The sequence below is a fragment of the Eleutherodactylus coqui genome, chromosome 3 (assembly GCF_035609145.1).
Source record: "Eleutherodactylus coqui strain aEleCoq1 chromosome 3, aEleCoq1.hap1, whole genome shotgun sequence".
Taxonomy (NCBI): Eukaryota; Metazoa; Chordata; class Amphibia; order Anura; family Eleutherodactylidae; genus Eleutherodactylus; species Eleutherodactylus coqui.
The window spans coordinates 155,974,585-155,991,561 of NC_089839.1; the positions used below are offsets into that span (position 1 = coordinate 155,974,585).

A 16,977-nucleotide genomic window follows, 5' to 3' on the forward strand; every position below is an offset into this window, starting at 1 on the left:
TTACAGCGTTTAAAGGTGCATTTTCAGCGCAGAGCTAAACACTGTACAATACTCCCTTTCATTTCAATGGGGCTGCTCACACAAGCGTCAAGACGCTGCGCTTTGACAGCGACACATGTTCTAGCTTTGCCCATGAATGGGCAGCGTTAGCAGCGCTGCTGAAAATGTGGCATAACTTGGTTGCTAAATGCACTTCCAAAAAAAAAAAAAAAGAGTTAAATCCATAAAATGTCAATTTTATCAATATTTTCACAGCAGAGTAGAGCAAATTGTGCAGTGAATTCAGAAAGAACTGTTTCAGTTCAGTTTATAGTACGTGTGGCCGTAGGTTTAGAGAGATCTGTCAGTGTAATTCACCAAAGAGCAGGAAGCCTTATGGTGCATACTGACAGGCACCAATAGTAATTTCAACCTCATGCAGCACAAAAGTGCTTGCAGTTGGACCACAGGTAAGTACTAAAAGGGTTGTCCCAAAGAGGCAATATCTGTCCTTTAAGGGGTTGCCACACAAAAATATTCTTTATAGTTAAATCCTGTTCATAAAAAGGCTTCTATTCTCAGATATTAGAATGGCCCTACCTATTGTTTCCCTTGAAGAACCATTCTGTGTCTAGTCCATCTTTGTAAAATTTCCAAGGGGGTCACACATGCTCAGCCTTGCTTCTCTTCAGTAATGAGGTCTTACTCTCTTATCACTTGTTCAGCATCTCTTACCATCAGAGAAGACTCAGCAACTTCAGAAGTTGCTGCTCATCACATCAAGAATCCCTCCACACACCCAGTGGAGCAAAGGGAAGCAAGACAGAGCAGTTTGAGCAATTACTGAGGTGGACACAGAATAGAGAAAGCAGGTTGCGCTAACATCAGCCCTGGAATATCTGGGGATAGAAACTTTTAATTTAACCCCTTGGCACACCACAGCATACACATACATTGGTAAAAATGAAATGAAGTATATTTGCAGCAAGTTGATAGTGTGAGCTCAGAAGCTGAGCCAACACCTATTGTTAACCCCTTATATGCCACATTCAATGTTAATTACTGCATTACGAGGTGCTCCCTCTGTGATGTCATCAGCTCTTTGCCATAAAATCGTGGAGGCCCGATAGATTTGCATGGGAACCAGACACCAGTCAATAGCGTCCAGGTCAGCCATGATTTGTCCTAGACAGACATAGTGATAATACACAGCAGTACAGAAGTACTGCAGCATATTATTTGAGTGATCATGAGATTGCAGGTTTAAGTCCCCTAACAGAGACATAAAAATAGTAAAAAGAAAATTAAAAAGTGAAAGATACTATTAAAAAACATTTTGCACTTTTCACCTTTAATGTTAAAAATAAAAACACACATTTTGTATTTTCACATCCTTAACAACTTGTAGAATAAATTGAATATACGTTTTGAAGTTATGGCTTTTGAAGAGTGGGGATGAAAATAAAAAAAAATTGTCATTTCCTTACGTTGAAGGGATTAAGGAGTTAAACAAAGGCCTTCTGCAGATGGCTGGGTCGGATCCCGCTGTGAGATGTGCTCCTGCAGTGATCCGGTGCTCACCTCCTCCCTGGGTCTTGCTCTGCGGCGGCTGTCGCACAGCAGCGCATGCGCAGAGCAGAGCCGGAGTATCAGAGGTGACTGTGCGAGGCTCGCACAGAAATAGGACATGCCATGATTTATTTACCGCGCGAGTTTTCACACGGTCAAATTGCGGCTGTCTGCATAGGATTGCATTATCTAATGCAATCCTATGGCAGTGGGCACGGGCAAAAATTCTGCAGGAAATCTCGCCGCGGAATTTCCGTCTGTGTGCATTTCGCCTAAAAGATGTTTAGGATTATTGTCTGGATTTAACTATAAACAATATTTTTTGGGGGGGACAACCCCTTTATGTCCTATCAAAGGAGTAATCTTTAGGGGAGGTTTTCCAGTGAAATACTAATGATGGCCTATCATTGCTCGGGACCCCGACCAATCAGCTGAGTGGGTGCATGCTGTGAGTGCTGCAAATACACAGAGGTCGGAGCAGAAGCCTCAGCGCTGACCTCCTTACAGTGTCTGGAGCTTGTAACTGCAGGCACAGCGCTCATTGAAATAAATGGGAGCTGTGCCTGTAGTTACAAGCGCCAGCCACTACACAGAGGTTGGTGCGGAGGCTACCGCACTGACCTCTGTATTTGCGGCGCTGACAACATGCGCCCGCTAGGACTGATCAGTAGGGGTCCCGAATGACGGACCCAGGCCAATCAACTATTGATGACCTATCCTGATGATAGATTATCAATAGAATTTCACTGGAAAAATCCCTTTAAATCCAAAGTTATCCGCTATCCGAAGTATAGGGAATAATTTTATGATCAGCGACGGTCTCACTGCTGAGACCCCCCAGCACTCCTGAGAGCAGGAGTCCTAGGTCTTCCTCTTCTCATTACTGTGGGGATGCTTCCACCACCCGTAGTGAAGTCACACTGAATGGAGTGATAACATGCGCAGTCGCCACTCCATTCATTTTAATGGGGCTGATGGAAATTACTGAGTGCTTGTACTTGGCTATCTCCAACAGTCCAACTGAAATCGCATAGCCATCACTCCAATGAATCGCCTCTTCTCTGTGGGAGGTGCAGTAAACCCACGATGAGGAGGAGGGGGACATGGGACCCCATTCTCGAAATCAGTAGAGGTCTCATCGGGGAGACCCCACAGATGATAAACGTATCCCCTATACTATAGTTAGAGTATAACTTTAGATTTATGGATAACCCCTTTAAGTTCCCCCTTCCTGTAAGCCAGAAAGGAGAACCATCATTTGAATGGTCAATATGTCATACTACATTTATTTGGTCAGACAGCTGATCCCCGGGTGAGGCCACCATACGGCTAGGTTGTTTGTGGCAGCTATGTGAACGAGAACCCTGTTGGTGAGACATGTCCTTGTGGCTTACTAATGAATTAATAGTACCTTGGCTGTAGGTTTGCCTATAACGATATAGCCATTACTAATGAACAAACCATGAAGTTAATTCATTAGCAAGCTGCTCATACCTCAATTACAGGGGTTCTTAGCTGCATCACTGCCACAACCCACCCATGTGGTGACCACTACACGGGACTGTACCCTTAGGCTTGTGAACTCTGAAACACTATATTTGATTGATAGTAACACCCGTGTAACATTTCTTCAGGCTTTTTACAATGTCACAGTAATGCATTTCCATTTATACAAACATGAGGGAAAAAAAATCGAATTATATACAGTAGGAGTGGTAGAGAAATGACAAATGAATATAATAATTTTAACAGACATAATTTGCTTTAACAGACTGCACATGAGTAATATTAGGTGGTGCGCCTCATCAGAAAAGTAGGAGCAGCACTTTGAAAGATGCTTCATACTGTTTAATACCTTCTCATTAAGTTATCTGTTAACACATGCACGACATTTTCGCATGATGCTATAACTCCCATATACATACATGCAAAGCCAACGAAAGAGGCTTCAGTGAGAAGTTATGGCATCTGAAGCCAAGTAACAGACTGGTTTTAATGTATGTTAACAAAATTATTAACTATCATGTTATATAAGGGTGCGGATTGCGGCTGAGACTCCGACCAGTCATGCCAGCCAATAGCCGCATTATCTTGCCGACTTTATCGGCAAGAGCACACATCCATTGGCAACCGCAGCCAGTACCTGTTACGTGGGAATGCACCATAATTATTAAATCTAATTGGCACTATTTCCCACAAACTATCAGCACAATAGGTAGCCATTGGGGAAACACACCAATGAAAGGGATAACATACACAAGAGTATACAGCTGAGTGTTATATGTTCATGTGTAATTTATGTGTATTCATATATCTTTAACAGGCAAGTAAGAAGAAAGAACGGGCAAAAGGATTATCAAGAGAAGATAAATCCTTTAAGTTATGGTCTACTTCATGGGCAGAGCCTAATGGTTCATTTCCATGGGCCAATTATCAGGCCTGAGCGTTTCTCAGAACGTTTGTTCACCCAACAATCGAGTTGTGTAAAGGGACCAATGATCATTTAGCGAGGGAAAAAAACGCTCGCTGATCGACAATACGGATTCCTATGTGAACAGGAAGATATATAGCTGGTCTATGGAGATGAATGATCGCATTAGCAATTGTTTCTCCTCATAAGCTGATTTTCGGCCTGTGTAAGAAGAAATTAAACAAGTACTGATCACTGCCCGACACCCATTATATCAGGATAGATTTGGGCCTGTCTAAATCCAGCATAAATTGCAAAAAATTCTGTGCCTACAAGATTCTGAGATTTTGTAGTGACAGTCAAATTAGGGTCATTCTACACGTCCGACAGTCGTCCCAACAATAATCGATCTTGTGTTTTCACACAAAAATGATCATAGCTCAGTGAATGGTGGCGAAGCAGCATGGAGATTGCTCCAGCCGCCTGCCTTCATTCACAGTAAACAGGCAGTTGTTCATAAATGAAAGACTATTTACACGATCGCCATTCAGTTGATATGCCTGCAGAAACCTAATGATGAACTATAAGTGAACAAGGGCCCTATGTCTAAAGTCACCAATACACATTAGACATTCTAGTACCCATGGGGCTGGAAAACGGTAGCCTATAGATAGCGGTCAACAGAAACAATGAACATAAATGCCAGTGAGGCCCAGCAGCCCAGTCTTATATAATGCATCTCTTCTGATCTTTCTTTAGTATGTCCAAGGTTAAATACACACCTCAACATTGAAATCGCAACACCAAAAAGGAAAAGTTGTCAAATAATGGAAAATCGCAGAACTGATAGACATTGTTGAGGATTTGAAAATAATGAAAAATGTAAACAAAATACTCAAACCATCTTGATTTATTCAGTAACGAATATGAGCATCATGCGCAGAAATGCATGCACTTTGGCATGCTATCCATGATGTTATTAATAGAGATGAGGAAATATACTCGTTTCGAGTAATTACTCGATCGAGCACCGCGATTTTCGAGTACTTCCGTACTCGGGTGAAAAGATTCGGGGGGCGCCGGGGGGCGGCGTGGCGGAGCGGGGGTAGCAGCGGGGAACAGGGGGGAGCCCTCTCTTTCTCCCTCTCCCCCCCCCCACTCCCCACTGCAACCCCCCACTCTCCCACAGCGCCCCCCGAATCTTTTCGCCCGAGTACGAAAGTACTTGAAAATCGCGGCGCTCAGGCGGAAAAGGGGCGTGGCTGAGTAGGCTCGCTCATCTCTAGTTATTAATGATTGTCTAAGGAATGTTCTGCCACGCTGAATGCACTTGGCACGCAAATCAACAAGATGCGCTGCTGGCAGCTCTCCTTGCAGTTGATGACCAATGACATCCCAGATTCCATGGAAGACAAGTCCATAGACGCTGCAGGCCATGATAGCAAAACCATCGCTGAAGAGGATAGACCTCCATTGCCATCTTGCTCTGCATCATGCTAGCCTTTTGAGAGCAGTGGCATGAGGTCAATGGAACACCTGTCACTGGACGTCTGGCTTGCTGCCTAATGCTGTGTAAGCGCCTTCTGATGGTTTGTGTAGACACTGTTAGACACCCTAGGCTTAGGATGTGATGTTCGATTTCACTTACAGCACAGTATAGATAACTATGCTTCATTCTTCTAATCTGATGATCTGTCTGTGCAGCGGTTCTCCTCTGTGCACCTCTTGCTGTCATTCTAGTATGTTTAGTCATTCTCCCAATCACTGGGACACACAATGTTGAACATCTTGGCCTACTCACGTAGCGATCTGCTGGAGTGTTAAGCCAAGGTCTCTAATTTCAAGGATTCTGTCCTGATCAGTTTGCAACAAGTAGTTATAACTAGCACATCGAAGAACAGGAGGCATTGAACAATCATACCACAAGACTATAGCATTCAATCTGACTTTTATACCTTTGAAGCCCCTCCCACATGCCACAGATTCGAGTTAGGTTCTTGGAAATTTAAGCATTTGCATATCTTAAAGACACCGTCAACTTCCTTGATTTGTATGACCTTACAACTTTTCCTTCTTGCTGTTGCAATTTCAATGTTGAAGAGTGTATATAAACAATTTAGATTTTTCTTCAGGTTTGAAAATGTTTTCAGTGATATTCAGATTCTATTCTTGACCATGACATCTGGATGACATGTACACAATGTAAAATACTGGAGATCGGTGATCAAACTTATCAGTAGCAAACACCAAGATTTATTTTAGCTTGCTTTAAAGAATGAAAATACAAATTGTGTTTGTGGGAATAATGTTAAACAATATACTAACCAAACTTCTGATCCGTTATTACCACATTCTCTTGTTTTCTCTTTATTTGGACACCATCCTATTTAAGCTCTTAACAGTATTTCCGTGGACAATGTACTTGAATTGTCTGGTGATTCTGCAGAACAAACTGAACCAAGTGGTATAATTCTAACGAAACTATCCCATAACCAAGAAGAAATAGATGAGCTACTTGGGAAGGAAGAAAAAAATAACGAAGCAGAAAAGAACGGAGTACTAAAGAAAAAAGAGAAAAAAAAAAAGAAAAGACTTCAGAAAGATAACATAAGAAAAACTGAGACAGATGAAGAGGAGGCAGAGCGTATCCAGGAAGAAAGAAGAAAGACATATGCAGAAGAGGAAATGAGGATTGAGGCTGAAGAAAAGCGCAAGTTAGAAGAAGAAAAGAAGAAAAACGAGGAGGAAAGGAGGAAAAAAGAAGAGGAAGATAGGAGAGAAGAGGAAGTAAACCGTTTAGCGATGGAACGAAAACAGAAAGAAAGAGAGGAATTGAGCTTAGAAGATGATGAGGATGACGATGAGGACGACGATGATGATGATGATGACTACAACCTAAGAGGTGATGTGTTCAGAGTACCAAGAAGACGTATTCCAGGTTCCCGTCGCCCTCCAGAAGTCCACCATCCTCCACTGCCTCCTGGTTGCTTCATCTCAGAAATTACAGTTAGCTGCTCCAATGCTAAACTGACACGTATACCTGCAATATCTGACCCCGATGTAAAGAGCCTGGACCTTCTTGGTAAGCAAAGGTTATTTATGCAGTGGGTCATAACATTTACTGTTGTATATTTCTGACTAATGGAGTTTATACTAGCCATGGTATGTTGAAGACATAAAGACTTGTCTCCATTTTTCTCTATGCAGGGGGTGTACAGATACTATAAATGATGCTAGGGGGTTACTTTTATTTGTATTAATTGCTGCATAGAGACGATTGGATTCCTCAAACTTTTCTTTCTGCCATTTTAAATTAAGACAGTGGGAGCCATGATGTCACAGCATAAATCATTAAAGGGGTTCCCTGGGGCTCAGATATTGATTACCCCTCCTTAGGAAAGGTCATCACAAATCAGTTATTTGAAAGGGCCACAACATTTGTTTGATTGTTGTGGCCTATTCATTGGCCTGTCAAATCCTGTCAAGTCATATTGCCTTTGTGCAACTTGGTCCCATTCAAGTGATCAAGCAGTAATACCAGGCACCACCGCTATACAATGAACGGATACAAAAGTGAGAAGTACAAAAAAACAGAAAAGAAACAGTGCCTCAGAGGAAAAAGCAATGAGAAATATGAAGGAACAGATTCACCTGGTGTAGTGGTGCGCCCCCACAACTGCAGGATGCACCGTGAAACGTAGCAGCCTGATTGGCCTTATATATACACCTGAATGGGTAGTAGAGAGTCCCCGTCTGGTATGAATGTCCATTATGGAGGGCATCAATCATGGCCGTCCATCCAAATCAGCTTGACAAAAGACTTATTTTTGAGTTGAAACGTTGCTTGCATGTCTCTTACTTTGGAAGAATAAAGGAGCATCCCTTGTGATGAATTGATTTTTCTAAAACCATTCGTGGATGCTGCCCTGTTTACATCCAAATCAATGGTCTGGGGTTAGCAGGGTTGAGATAATGAAAAAACAAAAAAGGCAGAAAGCACTGGAGGACAATCCAGTAACCAATAACAGAATAAGAAAAACTGAAAAGAATAAAATCTTACTTTGCCAGGACGTGCAGACCAATGACAACAATTGCGTATTCTTATCCCCACAAGTAATTGTTGTCATTGGTGTGCACTTCCAAATAAACCCCAACAATAATTGTTCATCAGAGTTAAACATTCCTTTCTTCTAGATCATCGATGAGGATCATTGTATTTCTGGACCCAGGTAGTTGACGTGGGTCCGCCCAAAACCTATGCACGTCCCTAGTGAAGTTTTTCCAGGTCTGTTATTGGTTACGGTGTGGAGGATTGTCCTCGAGAGCTTTCTGCCTTTTTGTCTTTTCATTTTCTCAACCATACAATGAACAGTGCTGTGTGCAGAAGAAGATGCTGCAGTGCTCACCTATCTGCTGCTGCCCCTCCAAACAGTTGTATAGCAAGGAAGCTGGTAGAGCACCCCAGTAAGGATAGGTCCTCAATATCTGAGTCAAGGAAAACCCCTTTAAATGTATTTAAGTGCAATATCAAATTCAACATAGCAAAGAGTAAGGGTACTTTTAAGTTGTCGATTGTCAGGCAGTTTAGTCATCGTCCCAGCTATTATTGCTCCAGTGCTTTCACCAAGGAGCAATGATCGCTCACTGAACAGAGGCAGAGCGCGCTGGAGATCTCTTCTGGCCACTGCCTCCACTGCCAACAGTCACTTTGTTTTTAGGTCAGCTGACAATTGAGCAACTACGACAACTGAACAATTCTCACTTACATGCCACGTCAAGTACCATGCTTACACAGGCTGACAGTAGCCCACAACCAATCACTTGAGTGATTACTTGGCCAACTGTCAGCCCATGTAAAATTACCCTAAAAGACGTCGATAAAATAAAACATTTATCTTATTAAATTTCAGGAAACTTTATTACCTCCATTCCAAAAGAGGCATTTAATGGAATGCCTAATCTTGAAAGGATTGATCTCAGCAAGAACAAACTTATGTCTACAGGTATAGATCCACTGGCATTTAAGGTATGTCTCAAAGTGATATTTTTACAGAACAAAATTGACATAAGTAGAATTCAAATTAATGGGGTTGTCCACATCTTAACTACTCATGACCTATCTGCAGGATATGTCATCAACAGTCGATTAGTGGAGTTCTAAGGCCGGCTGCACACGGCCGTGACGGGCTCCGCCGCGGAATATTCCACGGCGAAGCCCGTCACGGCGCCCCCCAGAGACCCCATACTTACCAGCGGATCCGCCGTTCTGGGTCCCGCATGACGCTTCCCCGCCCACCGCCGCCGCGTCATGTGACACGCTGGCCGCGTCACATGACACGGGCGGCCGTGTCACGTGACGCGCCGGTAGGCGGGGAAGCGTTTTCACGCTATCTTCCGTTGTGCTACAGCGGGAGATAGCGTGAACGGATGGCTTCCATTGACTGCAATGGAAGCCGTCAGCGCGTACACCCGCGGCAAATAGAGCATGCCGCGGGTGAGGACGGGAGATTTCACGGTGCGGAATTCCGCGGTGGAATTCCGCACCATGTGCCCTGAGCTATTAGGTTCAATAGAACCTAATAGCTGCAGGCAACGCAGCGGATTTTTGCCGCGAATTACGCGGCGGAAATCCGTTCGTGGGAAGGAGGCCTAAGAGCAGAAAGAAAAACTGACAAGTAGTCTAGGAAATAGGTATCAATTTTTCACAGCCCAAAGGATATCCTAAAATGGTGAATCCACAGCAGAGGGGATCAAAAGGAATGCACCGTGTAATATTATGCCACATAACCCATCACATATCAGAAGGTTGTTTTCATCCAAGTGTGAACAGACCCTAATAGTTATCCTCCAACTTGTCTATATAGTACTTGCTATTACAGCCTATGAACACTGACCTACTTTTAAGAAAAAGCCAATTATATATATATTAGGTGCACTCTGTAAGCAGTAATCTGTGATAACAACTACAGTGCTGTTGACTATGTTGGTGCTATATAAGCAAAGAGAAATAAAATTAATATAAAAGAAAAAAGTCACGGCACCAAAAATTCTTTCCTTCGAAGATGGAACAGTAGTCTTTCATCCATGAACCCTCATGATCTACAGCCATGTAATGGCTGTAAAAAGTGGAGCTGTCATAAGGATTTCCTGCGGAATGGTCATGCTAAACACATTAGGCTTGTACTCTAGTCATGTAATTCTACACCAGGATCCAAGTGTCATGCTGAGCCACAAATTATTTTTCTGTTTTGTTTCAAAGTCTCTGAAGAATTTGAAACGTCTGTATTTGGATGGAAATATCATCGACCAGATCCCACTGGAATTATCATCAACTTTGGAAGAGCTTAAATTGAATGAAAATAAAATTGCTAGTCTTAAAGAAGACAGTCTGAAAGGTAATGTAGTGTCCCCCTGCGTTATCCGACCTAGAGCGTTATAATAACTCTTTTATATTTCAATCTGAAGAAATCTGTATTTGTTTGCTTTTTTAGTTCCCATTAATAACTGATAACATCATATATAGATCATTGTTATCTACTGCAAGCCAAGTAGTTTCTGATGGTGCACATTAGTTTGTAAGCAACATATTTGGCTTTTCTCATCACTTTTTAAAATTGGAAAACAAAAGTTTATAGACCCAAAGTGATAGTTATGTAAAACATCAGGTTTTATTAAAGATTTTCTTCTCACAAAAGGTATTGCAGCAGATTTATCAATGTACTTGCAGCCAGTTTCTTGGCATAAATACACATAAAAACACATTTTTCTCTTGGCTCCTTTACTGCCTACAGGGAAACGTTATGAGCTTCACGAATGAATATACAGCATTGACCCAAGTATGTAGGTGAACAGCCTCCATGTGAGATATTGAGGTCTAAAATAGGAGGTTACCAATCATAACCTACATCAAAACATGAGTTAAATTGGAAGTTGGCACTTACTGCCCATATAGCCCCTAAATCTAAGAACAAACAAACTGAAGTTTTCCTGCAGCAAGATGGAAAACTTTTAGACTACAACAAGATGATATGTGGGAGGAAGAGGTGGGTTTTTACATGCACAAGAATCAGTGCGGTACATTAATGCAGTAATAACCATGATTCCTATGTTTCAGATTTGAAGAACTTAGTAACTTTGGAGTTGGAAGGCAATCAATTGAGTGAAGCTAATGTCAGTCCTTTAGCCTTTAAACCTCTTCAGAATTTGAATTATTTGCGTCTAGGCAGAAACAAGTTTCGGACAATACCACAAGGACTCCCAGTTTCTATTGAGGTGAGTAAGCCACCTACAGTATTGTTATTTACAGACATAAAGCTTGTTGCTATAGAGATACTTATTCTATATAATCCCTAAAAAACAACTCTGAATACAACTTTTTCATGGGTCCAGATCCTAAGAGTTTTAGTGATTAGTTGATACTGCAGAGGGAAGTTGTTCAAGCCATACATTCAGAACACTGCATGCTGCCCATTTAAATTGGCTTCTTTACTGTAAGAGCAGTGAGACTATGGAACTCTCTGCCTGAAGACGTGGTGATGGCAAATTCGATAACATAGTTCAAGAGGGGCCTGGACATCTTTCTTGAGCAATACAATATTATACGTTATAATCAAATAATTCAGAAGGGTCGGTGATCCGAGGATTATTCTGATTGCCAGGAAGGAATTTGTTTTCCTTGGCTTCTACCTCGTTGTTTTATTTTTTGCCTTCCTCTGGATCAACATTGGGGAGTGGGGATAATAGGCTGAACTGGATGGACATATGTATTTTTTCGGCCTAACATACTATGTTAGTAAGTATGTAAATTAAAAGGGCAACCACCTAGTGCATGGCCAGGCTGCATCCTCTAGTTCGGTAGCCGTTCTCTGCCCTGCCTAACACAGGAGGATCCCAAGCAAGGGACCCTTTCTGTGATGTCCATATGACCTAACCTGGGGCATATGCACAGGGTTTCCTATCATGAGACCTATTTACCAAAATGTTTTGCTTTACGTCTGTTGAGTGGAAGAATAAATAAGGGGTTGTTCAGATCACATTTCTGTTGTACACTCAGAATATAAGAGTATACAAGCATATGCCATCTTAAGCATAGCTGTATGATCTTAAAAAATATATGTTAAACAGATAGGCATACGTTTCTATACAATACATCTAGCGGTGCTTGAAAGTTTGCGAAACATTCAGAATTTTCCAGATTTCTGTTCCGAATTAAACTAAAACTATGTCAGATTTTCACACAAGTGCTAAAAGTAGATAAAGAGAACCAAATTAAGCAAATGAGTCAGAAATATTAGACTTGGTCATTTGATTGCTGAGGAAAATGATCCAATATAACATCTGTAAGTAATAAAAGTAAGTGAACCTTTAGGATAAGTAGATAATTTAATTTCAATGATTTTTTTTTTTTTTTTTAAACTTGTTTTTATTGAATCAGGGCAAACTTTGACATTTCAGATGCATTTGTTATTTTGACTTCACAAATATAAATGTCATCCTAATTCACTTTTACATAACATTTTTATATAACTGGGAGAGTTGGGGAGGGGTATGGGGGGTCAGGGAGTCGAAACGTAAGGAAGGGAGGGAAAGACACTCACAAAAACAAAACAAAAAACAAAAAACCAAAACCAAAAAAAAAAAAAACAAAAGGGGGGGGGGGAGAGGAGGGAGGGGGTCGGTCCGGCAAGAAGGGACGGGGGGGGGGGGGGGGGAGGGGAGAGAAGTTTTGCCTTAAACCAAACTTTTGACCCAATTGGTATTTATACACTTAGTCTTTTGGACTTCGTGCTGGAGATCTTCGAAAGGTATGGAGACCCCGCGCGGCCACGGCACGACCAGTGATTCACCCTATATTGGTGTGTCCCCCACTGCCGCCTGCCCCTGGAACCAATAGGTGTGGTGAAAGCAATTTTTTAGTTTTTCTTTTACTCTCTGTGGCATCAATTGGATGAAACTTCCCCATGTTTCGAAGAAAGTTTGTACCATTTTCTCCTTAAATAATGAAGTTTCCGCCCAGTCCATTTGAAATAAGAATGCAAGTTTTTCCAGGAACAGTCTGAATGGGGGGCCTGTTGGTTGCACCCAGGTCTGCAGGATGGCTTTTAGGCCTGCTGCTGCTATAAAATGTAGTAACTTTCTTACTCCCCTTGCACAATGATATGTCTTGGGGTCTAGATATCCAAATATTGCCCACGCTGGTTCTTGTGGGCAGAAGTTTGTCAGGTGTGTTGTAGTGTATTCGCGTATTCGGGACCAGAAGTTTTTTATCAGTGGGCATGTCCACAAGCTGTGATATAGATTAGTGTTTGGTTCCTGGCATTTGAAACAGTTTGGGGTGTCGTAGATTCCCATGTAAAATCCCTTAATTGGGGTGAGGTATGATCTATGGGCTATCTGTAGTCTCATCTCCAGAAACCTAGCTGATGGCAGGCATTTGTGGGCTGATACTAAGGATTCCTTAATTAATGTAGGTGTGAGGTCTGGGTTGTCCCGAGACCATTTCCCAACCCCTGGATCAATGTCCTCTTCTTCCCTCATGTTCCTTATTGCTCTGTATATTTTCGATATCATTCCCCGTGCTCCCGTTTTCTTGGAGATCCAAGTGTCTCCTGCCTGTGTCCAGTCGTGTTCCTGGAACTGCGGTGTAAGGCCTGTGATATAGTGTCTGACCTGTAGGTATGAGAACAGTGGAATAGGGATTTCGGGGTATATTTGTTTTGTTTCTGCATGAGTTAGGATTCTTTTTTCCTTTTTGTGCAGTAATTTATCTATTGAGTCCAACCCGTGCGCCTTCCATTCGAAAAAGATGTTGTGGGGTTTTCCGTCCTGAAAATTGGGGTTGTTTATGAATGTCAAGTGTGGGGATATGTGTGGTGACGTTTGACTGTCTCTACGTAGTTTATTCCATGCTTTCCACGCTGCTAATATCAGGGGGTTATGTTTAATTTGCTTTGACAGTTCTGAGTATGGTTGGTGGAGTACATTTTGTAATTGTATTGGCTTGGCCATTATTTGTTCTAGTGGCGTGTTTGTAAAGTGCGACTTGGAATAAATCCAGTCATGGATAAATCTCGCTTGTGCTGCTAGATTATAATCCCTTATATTTGGTAGGTTGGTGCCGCCATTGTCCTTGTGTTTGTGTAGGGTTTTAAGGGCAATGCGTGGTCTTCCCCCTCCCCAAATGAATTTTCTATATAGATAGTTGATCTTCTTTATGTCTTTCAATTTTAGAAATATGGGGAGTGAATGCAGGATGTATAGTAATCGTGGGAATTCTACCATTTTTAAGAGGTTGATTCTCCCCAGAAAGGAGACCGTAAAATTCTTCCATACATTTAGGGTCGTTTCTAGTTTTTTGACGTATGGTTCAATATTTGTGTGGTAGAGTGCAGAAGGGTTTTTTGTGAGTTGAATCCCCAAATATTGTATGGAATGTTTTTCCCATTTGAATGGGTGTTGGTTTGCCCATATGGGTTTCGCTGGTCCTCTAAGTAGTAGTGCTTCTGTTTTGTCCAGGTTCAGGGTGTAACCTGAGAGTTTGCCTATTCTTTCTATTTCCCGTAATAGGGGTGATAGTGTTTCCCTAGGGTTGTTGACTATGAGTAAGAGGTCGTCAGCAAATGCTTCTACCTTTATCCTCGTTTCTCCGTAGCACGCCCCTGTATAAAGTGTGGTGTGTGTTAGGAATCTGAGTAGCGGGTCAATTGATATGTTGAACAGTAATGGTGAAAGGGGGCAACCCTGTCGAGCTCCTCTAAAAAGGTCGATGTGGGGGGTATTATGGCCATTGACTGTGAGGATTGTGGTGGCGTTTGTTTGTGTTGTGTTGATATAGTTTGCAAAGGTCTGTCCAAACCCTCTTTTTTTCAGCAGTACATTTAGGAATGGCCAGGCCATTTTGTCAAAAGCTTTCTCAGCGTCTAGGCTGAGGAGCATTGTTATGGGGTTTTCAGGGTTTTGTGCTGCCACAGTTGCCGCTATGGCGGCCCTGATGTTTTTTAGGGCACTACGTCCTTGCGTGAAGCCCTTTTGCGATGTGTCTAGTATGGACGGTAGGATGGTTTGAAGTCTGTCTGCTAGTATTTTGGATAAGAATTTATAGTCGCAGTTTAGTAGTGCGATCGGTCTGTATGATCGCGGGTCAGTCGGGTCTTTATTTTGTTTGGGGAGTAGAATTGTTCTGGAAGTGCCAAAGTCCTCTATTTGGGTATCTTCCATGTATATTGCATTATATAGTTGGGTCAGCACTGGTACTACGTCTGTTGTTAGTATTTTGTAATATTCTGTTGTGAGACCATCCGGTCCCGGTGTCTTTCCCCCTGCTGCCGCTGCGATTACGTCCCGAACCTCCTCCTCTCGTATATCTGCATTCAGTACTGTTTTTTGTTCCTCTGTGAGTCTCGGCAAGCTCATAGTTTCTAAAAAATTGTGGATGTCCTGTATGTTTGCTGGTTCTGCCCGGTATAGGTTTTCAAAATATTCGTAAAGTGTTTGGGTTATCTCTTCCTGTTTTGTCATCAGGGTATTATCGTTGGTGCCCCTTAGGGTTAATATTGGTTTATGTGGCTGTCTTTGTTTGGTTAGGTTTGCTAACAGTCGCCCCGTCTTGTTGCCCCACCTATAAAATTTATTTTTTGTTAGTTGTGTTTGCCAATGTGCATGTGTATGTACGAATTCATTTAGCAGGTGTTTTGCTGTGAGGAATATTTGATATGAGTTATCATCTTGAGCGTCTATGTGTTCTTTTTGTGTTGTCAAGAGTAATTTCAATGATTTTTATTTAACTGTTGGTAGGTATCCACATTTGCATTGTCAATAACATAACATATTTCTAATCAGTACATATGGACATCTCTGTGCATCAAAACCTTATACTTTATTTTTTTTTTTCTCTTTATTTTTAAACATATTTTGTGAACGACTGAAAGGGTAGGGAAGGTGGGGAGGGGGAGTTGATAGGGTTGGGGTGTATGGGTGGGTATCAGGCACAAAACAAATTTTGTGTTTCTTCAATTTGTGTTCGTTTATTTCTTGTTATCCATGTTCTTCTTGGGTTAGTATCCTAGTTGCGTTTGGTGCTGGTATGGCAGCAGTCCTTTTGTTATTCCGTCCAGCCAGGGTTTCCATGTCTCTCTGAAGTCATGCATTCTGTCTTGTTTAATCGCATACAGTTTTTCAAGCGAACAGTGCTCAGTTACTATGTCTATAAGTTTATTTAAGGTGGGGATTTTTGTGGATTTCCACTCTCTGACTAACAATAGTTTGACACTTAGAAGTATATGTGTTATCAACTTTCTGTTATGGGGAGGCGTTTTTTCTAGTTCTAATAGTAGTATGGTTGTCTGTGGTCCAAGAGAGGATCTCAATCCTAGAAGTCGGTTAATCATTGCTAGTACTGACTGCCATAACGGCTGTATATGTGGGCATTCCCATAGTAAGTGTAGTAGGGATCCCGCTTTTCCGCATCCTCTCCAGCAAAGTTCCGACGCATTCGGAAAGAGTGATGCTAGTTTCAGCGGAGAGTAGTACCATCTCGTCAGTACCTTCTGATGGACCTCCAGAAGTCTGGAGCTCACTGTACTTTTATAAGTTCTTCTACATGTTTTGGCCCAATATTCCATATCATAAGATATCTTCAAGTCTCTTTCCCAGTTGAGTATGTGTATTTTTTTTTGTTTGTTCATGTCCCCCTTCGCTTCTCCATTTAGCACCTCGTACCAGGTTTTTAGTCTCGTTTTTGGGATTTCTCTGGCAAACAGGAATTTGTGTAATTGTGTGGGTAATGATAGTGTTGGGACTTTATTGTCCGTCAGGTAGCTTTTGATTTGTCTGTATTGAAACAGGTTCTCTCTATTTAAGTTCCTCTCTGTGCATAATCTGTCGAAGGGTAGCAACTTGCTGTTCTCTTGTATATCTGCTATTAGTTCTATTCCTTTTTTTTTCCAGTCAGTAAGCGACAGGTTTGGGATTAGGAGTTCTAATGTGTCAATAGGAAGAGGTATTTGGCTTCTTGGTTGGTG

The 16,977-nt window shown here is 41.9% G+C and overlaps 2 protein-coding genes across 3 annotated transcripts in view; one reads left to right on the forward strand and one right to left on the reverse strand.

Moving 5' to 3' along the window:
• CENPP (centromere protein P) overlaps positions 1-16,977 on the reverse strand; it is a 277,456-nt gene that overhangs the window by 57,729 nt on the left and 202,750 nt on the right. The window lies entirely within an intron of this gene.
• Positions 1-16,977, forward strand: part of ECM2 (extracellular matrix protein 2) — a 57,264-nt gene that overhangs the window by 22,190 nt on the left and 18,097 nt on the right. For both annotated transcript variants that reach the window (XM_066596418.1, XM_066596419.1), the window contains exons 4-7: positions 6,351-7,040; positions 8,869-8,984; positions 10,218-10,353; positions 11,073-11,230. In XM_066596418.1, the coding sequence (XP_066452515.1) occupies positions 6,351-7,040; positions 8,869-8,984; positions 10,218-10,353; positions 11,073-11,230 (1,100 nt within the window). The remainder of the gene's footprint in view (positions 1-6,350; positions 7,041-8,868; positions 8,985-10,217; positions 10,354-11,072; positions 11,231-16,977) is intronic.